Source organism: Aethalodelphis obliquidens, unplaced genomic scaffold (genome assembly GCF_003676395.1).
Source record: "Aethalodelphis obliquidens isolate GAN/ISIS:26980383/991018 unplaced genomic scaffold, ASM367639v1 scaffold57, whole genome shotgun sequence".
Taxonomy (NCBI): Eukaryota; Metazoa; Chordata; class Mammalia; order Artiodactyla; family Delphinidae; genus Aethalodelphis; species Aethalodelphis obliquidens.
Genome location: NW_020838001.1, coordinates 5,650,414 through 5,657,705, shown reverse-complemented (window position 1 = coordinate 5,657,705; position 7,292 = coordinate 5,650,414). Strand labels below are relative to the sequence as shown.

The window sequence follows — 7,292 nt, the reverse complement described above, 5'->3', positions numbered from 1 at the left end:
TTCACCGGGCCCGCTGTGGGCCACCTATGGCTCAAGCCGGGAGCCAGCAGCAGCCCCCGAACTGCCGAAATAATTTGCGCTGGACAGTGCTGGCTCTGGGGTCCGTGCTGCTTTAAAGTTTTGGGTGTACACTCCCCCTACCCCCACGACTATTTCTTTTTCTTTCTTGTGCCTCTATTTTATTGGGATGACTAAATCTTTCAACTATGTTAGCAGTAAACACAGCTAATTTACCCCCTGCCTCTTTGAAACAGCTGCTGACAGCTGCACGGTAATTCAATCAAGGATCTTTGTAGTCGAGCCTACCAAATTCACATTTGTTGTTTGGTTCCATCTCTCCTGCCCGGAGCCCCGCACAGCTGCATCAAATATTGACGAGCGTCCCTCTCTCCCCAGGGCCTGAATGATAAACAGCGTGTTAATGGTGGAGGCCAAGGCAAAGAGTTCTCAGCGCACCAAGAGAACTCCGATATCCAGGCGCTGAGAGAAAAAACAACACAGACATACACAGGCCCGAAACCAGAACCCTTTTTATTTTGTCTATTTATACAGCATTTTCTCTGAGGACTGCTCTATGCAACGGCTGAAGGTACATCGGTCTGACCATTAATAAATAGTCTTAAATAAGAAAATAAACAGGTTGGAGGGAAGCGGGTAAGCTCATCGTCCTGAACAAGGGATTGGAGAGGGTCTAAAACGAGCTTCAGACGGACATAAATAATTTCTTTGTTGAGTAACAACTATTTACATGCTTCAGTGTACAAATGATGCGAGCCAGATGTCGGCTGGGGTGTACGTGGTGACAAAACTTGCACCAAGAGGGAATCACAGCAAAACCCCCAGATCTGTCAACAGACAAAACAAAATGTAACAAAAACACCGACTCTTCCCCATTGACCAGGCAGAGTGAAGGCTGCAGCCCAAGCTACTGAAGAAGAAAACATAAAAGAAAATGAAAACAGCGTCCCTGTGTTTCCAGGAACCAACTCAATCAACATGGAGAAGCAGTTTCCCACTAGACCAGATCCCAGGGGCCACAGGCCTCACCGGGATAACCCTGTTCTCTGTTCACAGAGAGCCTGGTCGTCTCCAAGGCTGCACTGCAGCTGGAGGCTGGGTGCACGCCATTTAGGGGATCCACCGGCTAAGGCAAGGGGGGCTCACGCCAAGGGCCGCGTCAGAAATGGCACCTTCGAGTCAGGACACTCTCACGACAGCTTCTGGAGGCTTCTGTTTGAGATTCACATCTGCACACCCTGCATCCAGCAGACCTCCCACTGTGTCACCTTTCCCTTACTTCAAGGGGCCGATCCTTGTGCAGAGTCCTCAAAAAGGGGTCTGCGAACGAAAAGAGGCGACCACGGAGGCCCTCATCAGAGCCCAGACTCCAGGACGCTGCTATCGATGACCAACGGAGGAGCTGGCTTGGGGGACTGACGGTCCCCCTGCCCACCCACCCCTGTTGAAGGCTAGCGTGCTTCTGAAAGTAGGGCTATGGTGGCCGGAACTCAGGATCAAGCTGCAAGTTCTGTCCTGAGCTGTCCGCCTCCATCTGCCAACCCTCCCTCACTTCCTACCATGGGAAGCGTTGGAAAACCAATTCCAGGCGTCTGCCGGTGCTTCACGTGCCTGTTTTAATTTCTGCCACCACGCACTCAGCTGAATGATGGAACCTATTTATTCTTCAAGGTCAACTCCAAGCAGAAAATTTCCCTCTCCCCTGCTGGCCAAATCTTGGCTTCTGGGTGAGTTTACGTAAACAGTGGGCCTCAGCAAGCCTCAGAATGAAACCGGAATGGCACGGAGAGGGGGCCTCCCCTCCCTCCGCCGGCCACAGCTTCTGTTTATGAAATCAGAGTAAACCAAGAAATGGGGATAAATTGTTTAGGAAAATATATCTCTACCATCCTAACCATTTTCATTCATTCGTTTTATTGTGACATTTATTACAGGGACTTCCGCGTTAGTCTCCCTCTCGCACAGAGACGAACGTGCCCACCCCTGGCCGCGGCCCCTTCCCCCCGCTGCTGGTGGCCGGGCTGATGGGTGTCATCATTACCCCTGGGAACGAGTCGGTGCATAGCTGAGACTTCACAGCCAGCGATCGGGGCCCAGCAATTTTTCTTGATATATGTTTTCCCTGTTAGGTTTTGCCTGCAGCAGCTTGTAGGATCTTGTCTGTAGGATGCCAACGAAAAACGGATCAAAAGCCATCTGCCTCTCAGATTCCTTAACGCTCCTACAGCACTGCAGCTGGAGAGGGGGACGGGAAGGCCTCGCGAAAGGCAGCTGGGCCGCGGGCTCCTCGCCGAGGTGGTGGGAGACGCTGGGCGGCGAGGGGCCCAGGATCTGGAGAAACGTGGCCCCGAAGCGTCTGACTTCCAGGAGGGGCTAGTGGCAACCACAGGCCCGGACAACCATGTTTCTGTATTTCTTCAGGATGACGTTGGAACTGTCATCGAAGTAGAGCACGGAAATGGCATTGAGCTGAGTCGGAGCACAGCAAGGCTTGGGCACCGTTTCCGGGTTGATGAAGTGCACCTGGAACACACACCAAAACGGTGGCAGTGGTGAGACCCGGTGAGTCACTCCTCCCTGGCCTCAGTATTCCTAAAAGGAACAGGTACTGCTTGGACAAAAGTCCCCCGCAGGTGACACTCACCGGTCACTCTCAGTTCTAAGCGCTTGCTGGGTAACTAACTCAGTTCTGGGGTTATTCTTGATCCACAGATGAGAGAACCAAAGCATAGAGGGTCACCCAGCACATGGCTAGAAGACACTTGGGGCCAGCATGTGGGGCTGTCCTGTGCACGGTAGGATGTCTGACAGCATCCCTGGGCTACACCCACTAGAATTCGGAGGCACTCCACCCCACCCCCGCACCGTGACAACTAAAAATGTCTCCAGACATTGTCAAATATCCCCTGGGAGGCAAAACTGCCCCAAGTGGAGACCCACTGGGCTAGACGAGGGTTAGCCTGCAGGCCGATCCCTGCTCCACCGCCTGTTTTTATGAATAAAGTTTTATTGGCACACGCCACGCCCATTCATCTACACGTCATCTGTGGCTGCTTCTGCTTCTGCATTACACAGCATCTGTGGTGAAAAGGTGCGGCACAGACTTCCAGCTCTCGAGGTTGAAAATATTTACTATCTGGCCCTTTCCAGAAAAAGGTTGCCAACCTCTGGGCCAGACCTGTCCTGTCCAAGAAAACTATCACGCAAACCACATGTGTAATTTAAAACGTTCTAGTAGCTACATTTTAAAAGGTGAAAAAGAAAGAGGTGAAATTAAACAGTACGTTTACTCTAATGCCAGATTTCAAAAAATCATCATTTCAACGTATACTTAGCATAAGGAATCATTAATGAGATATTTTACATTTTTTTTATACTAAGTCTTCAAAACCCAGTGTGTATTTTGTAGTTGCAAAACATCTCGATTCAGACTGGCCACGTTTCAAGTACTCACTGAAGAGCCACCACACAGAAGTGGTCACTGTATTGGATGGTGTGAGTCTAGACCATATTAGACTGTTCTGCATCTTAAGCAATAAAAATGAGAGGCAAAGAATTTGGGCAAGCCCTTGGGTGCACGTCCACAAGAAAGGAGGAGGTCCAGAGGTAAGAACGAGGAAAGGAGTCAGCCAGTTGCCCAGGTTTATTGTTCCGTCTGGCTCGTGGGCGCCTACGCACCTTACAGGTGGTGGGGCTTGGGGACAAACTAATTCAAACGTCGGCAGCGGCCATGCAAGCGCCACGGACGACCAAACTGGGCCAGGAGTCAGACCATAGGGGACGGTGAGGACCGGGGCAAACCAAAGGGAGATGGACACAAGCTGCCCAAAGCCAGTGCGATCGGATGTGCCGAGTGCTCAGGCCAGCTGTCAGTCCTGTTTTGTTTTTAGGAGAAACTTCCAGGTTTCCGACACACCACGTGGGCCAACCGGAAACCCTGTGGATGACCCTCCGCCTCCAAGCCCCAGTCTATGACCTCCCACGTAGGTCAGCGTGCTTTTTAAACTGTTTTTTATGTTTAATCTCAAACCTTACAAATCTAAACCTTCCCCCATCTCCTCCATCCTTGAATAATGTGAAAGCAAATCCCAGATGTTAGCTCACTTCCTCTGTATTGCATTAGGACTCTCTAGAAAGCAGGGATTCACCTCCTTTTCAAACATGACCTTCGTTTCAGAATAATCAAAGGACTCATTCTGATCCTAGAGCTTTCTGGTGAATTGCAGATGGAGAGAGTGTCACAGGGCGGCCGGGCTTCTGCTCCGTGGGCAGGGCTCAAAGAGGGGTGGAGGTGTGCTCCTGGCAGCCTGGGAGACACCCCCGTCACTCTGGTCCTCGGAGCAGGACAGAACAGGGGGACACTGGCACGGGGGACAAGTTCAGGCCAAGGAACAGGCTGGGGTGACTCTTCATTTCCAGCCTGAAGACCTTCAGTCCTGAATAGGGCTTCAGAGTTTACTGCTGTGGGAGCGGGGGTCCTGGCAAAGCAATGTTTCAAAAAAGAGGCCTTCCCTCAAAGGGCAGAGCCTAATCCAAATAAATGGAACAGGGGAGCGAGAAGTAACACACGGGGCAGGGACAGGGAAGAGGGAGGCAGGTTACTAAGCAAAAGAAGCACAGAGCTCTGCAACAGACAGACCCGTGGTACAGAGGAGATGGGCCTGGGTAGTGAGCTCTCTATCACTAGAAGCATTCAAGCCAGAGAGGATGACCAGTGTCAGGGAAGGCCTAGATCATGTTCACAGCAAGGAGGAAGATAAACAACGTCTCTGAGCCTCAGATTCTAAGCTAAAGAACAAAGTCTCTAACTCGTATCACTCTTGTTGTTGGTAAAGTAGTAAAAATAACATCTGTTGAGTGTCCTCTGTGCTGGATACCCCGTTAAGAGCTTTAATTGCATCATCACACTGAATCCTCCAATGACCCCGTGAAAGTTCAAAGAGCCCCATGGCTGCCCCCCATCTCTCTACCCTATTGTCCTGTTTGCCACCTTCCTGTCGTTCCCCTCTCTGTTCTCCCTGAAGTTCCCGCATTTGTTCACTTGACTGTTTCCCTGCCTGGAAAATGAGGCTCTGAGTGCAGGGACCACGTCTGTGATGTTCCCTGTATGCTGTTCCCTGCAGCGTCCCCAGCTGTCAGCGCAGGGTCTACATGTAGGAGATGCTCAATAAACACGCTTGAATGGCTGAACCACAGAGTTCAAGGCCAGGAGGCAAAGCCACGAGCTCTGGGAGGGGATGAGCCCTCAAGCCTACCCGACCTGGAGGAAGCCCAGACGTTGCAGGGCCTGTGGATGTGGATGCTGACGACCAGGAACAGCGGTCGCCTGACGGAGGCAGGGCCAGGGCGCCCGCCGTTACGCACAGTGGCCTTTACCCACGATACCTTTAGGAGCCCACGAAACTGTTCTAACTGCTTCTAAAATTAGGAGAAATAAATGCACTCTAGGGTTGAAGACATACACGAAGATTATAATACATGTTATTAACTATAATTTCTAGTCTTGTTTTATGGAGGTAGGGCCCACGAAAGCAAAAGTGCCCTGGGCTCCTGAAAGCCATGACGTGGTCTTGGCCAGAGACCTGCTGTGGCCCCAGCTCGGAGGAGCACGAGGCGGGATGTGGTGGCCCTGCTCCCCCAGCTGCCCACACCCCGGCCGGCGCGCAGGCCACTCACCAGTGTCTGCACGATGGCGTGGTTGGTGGCGTTCATGTAGGAGTTCAGAGGGAAGGCGCACTCCCCCTCGCAGTAGTAGGCGGCATAGCCTTCGGGCGCTATGATCCAGTCCTGCGGGAGAGAGCGGAGGACGAGGCGGGGGGCGGGTTCAGAACCACGTGGAAAGTGGGAGCCGCAGGGTCCTGCCCTCTAGGCCGAAACATTCCTCCTGTGGGCCAGACTCCGAAGCTCCCAGAGGTCAAAGGCACGGCCCACCTCCTCCTGTGCAGCTTGGGCTCCTACAGAGGCAGCCTTCCATGGTCCCAACAGACTGCAGAGTGAGGGAAAGACCACCGGGGGCTGGGCTGAGCCCAGAATGAACACTTGCTCTTCATCGGAAGGTGGCACAGAGAGGGGTGATTAGGGTGGCATCAACCTTACCCCTGCTAGGTGGTAACCCGTGGGCGGTTTGCTTTAAACAAAGCCTCCAGGCCTCACTTTACCCACCCAGGAGAGACGTGACAGCATAGCCGACCCAGCACAGTGCCTGGTACACGTGTGCGACTCTACAAAGGACGCACGTGGTCGGGTTAGCACAGAAACGTTGCACTAGCAACACATATGCCCCTCAGGGACCCAAGTGCATTTGGGGCTCTGTTCCAGCACTAGGACGCAAGCACGGCCTGCGCCTCTTAGGCCATGGATGCTGTCGTAAGAGTGAGGACAAAATCGCAGGAGGACTCCAAGCCGGCTGTGTGCACAAGTGCCCTGGGGGTGTATCTGAGGACATGATGACTTGGGAAGAACCTGGACCCTCCCACTGAACTACAAGCTCGCTGAAGGGAGAACAACAAAACCAGTGGTCCTAAGGGTCTTACGACAACACCCTTTCCGGGGAAATTTGGGCTCCATGAGGGCAGGCACATTGCTATGCCCAGGGCTGCACCTCTAGTGCCTAGAAAAGGGCCCAGAACGTCATAGATACTCATAAATAGTTGAGATACTCTTTTTCTAGGATTCATCCCCTGCCCTGCTCCAGTCAAATGATTCCAGAGGGGCAGCCACAGTCCTAGGACATGACCCCAGCCCTGAAACAGCTGATTGGTTCAGGAACAAGCACCTGACCCGAGCTGGGCCAATCAGCACCTTCTCTGGGAATTGGAATCACAGACGGGGGAGGGAGAAGCAGACAGGGCAGAGGGTGGTAGCCCGTCCTCCAGGCAGCTGGATTCCAGCTCACGGACTCGGCCACGTCTGAGAGAAGCAGCCAGTGCAGGATGGAAATGGGGTTCACGTGGAGAATGAGGTTCAGAGTCCACAACGTTTGGGTTTCTGGTTCTGGCTTGAGTGTCAACCGTGTTTCTGCTCTTGGGTTTCACGGGGCATCCCTAGAGCCCCTAGTTAGGACGCGATACTGGAGTCTCAAGAGATGAGAAACACGGCTCGCTGCACATGCGGGACCCAGCCCCACCTCCGGGGGAGCCCACACTGGAGGCCTCACACATCCGGGGCCGATCCAGCCACCGCCGCCCTTACCTGCCAGCCCAGGTCCCGGAAGCTGACGTACAGCTCGTGCTTCTTACAGGCCTGCCTCTGGTCGCTGCTGCTGTTTTCTGAGG

The 7,292-nt window shown here is 53.1% G+C and overlaps 1 protein-coding gene across 4 annotated transcripts in view; it reads right to left on the bottom strand.

The window, feature by feature from the left end:
* Positions 1–506: 506 nt before the first annotated feature.
* BMP7 (bone morphogenetic protein 7) overlaps positions 507–7,292 on the bottom strand; it is a 90,695-nt gene continuing 83,909 nt past the window's right edge. For 2 of the 4 annotated variants that reach the window (XM_027086921.1, XM_027086919.1), the window contains 3 exons: positions 7,210–7,286; positions 5,695–5,805; positions 507–2,541 (listed from right to left, as the gene is read on the bottom strand). In XM_027086921.1, the coding sequence (XP_026942722.1) occupies positions 2,392–2,541; positions 5,695–5,805; positions 7,210–7,286 (338 nt within the window). In that variant the 3' untranslated portion in view covers positions 507–2,391. The other 2 variants (XM_027086920.1, XM_027086918.1) reach the window with 1 other exon arrangement.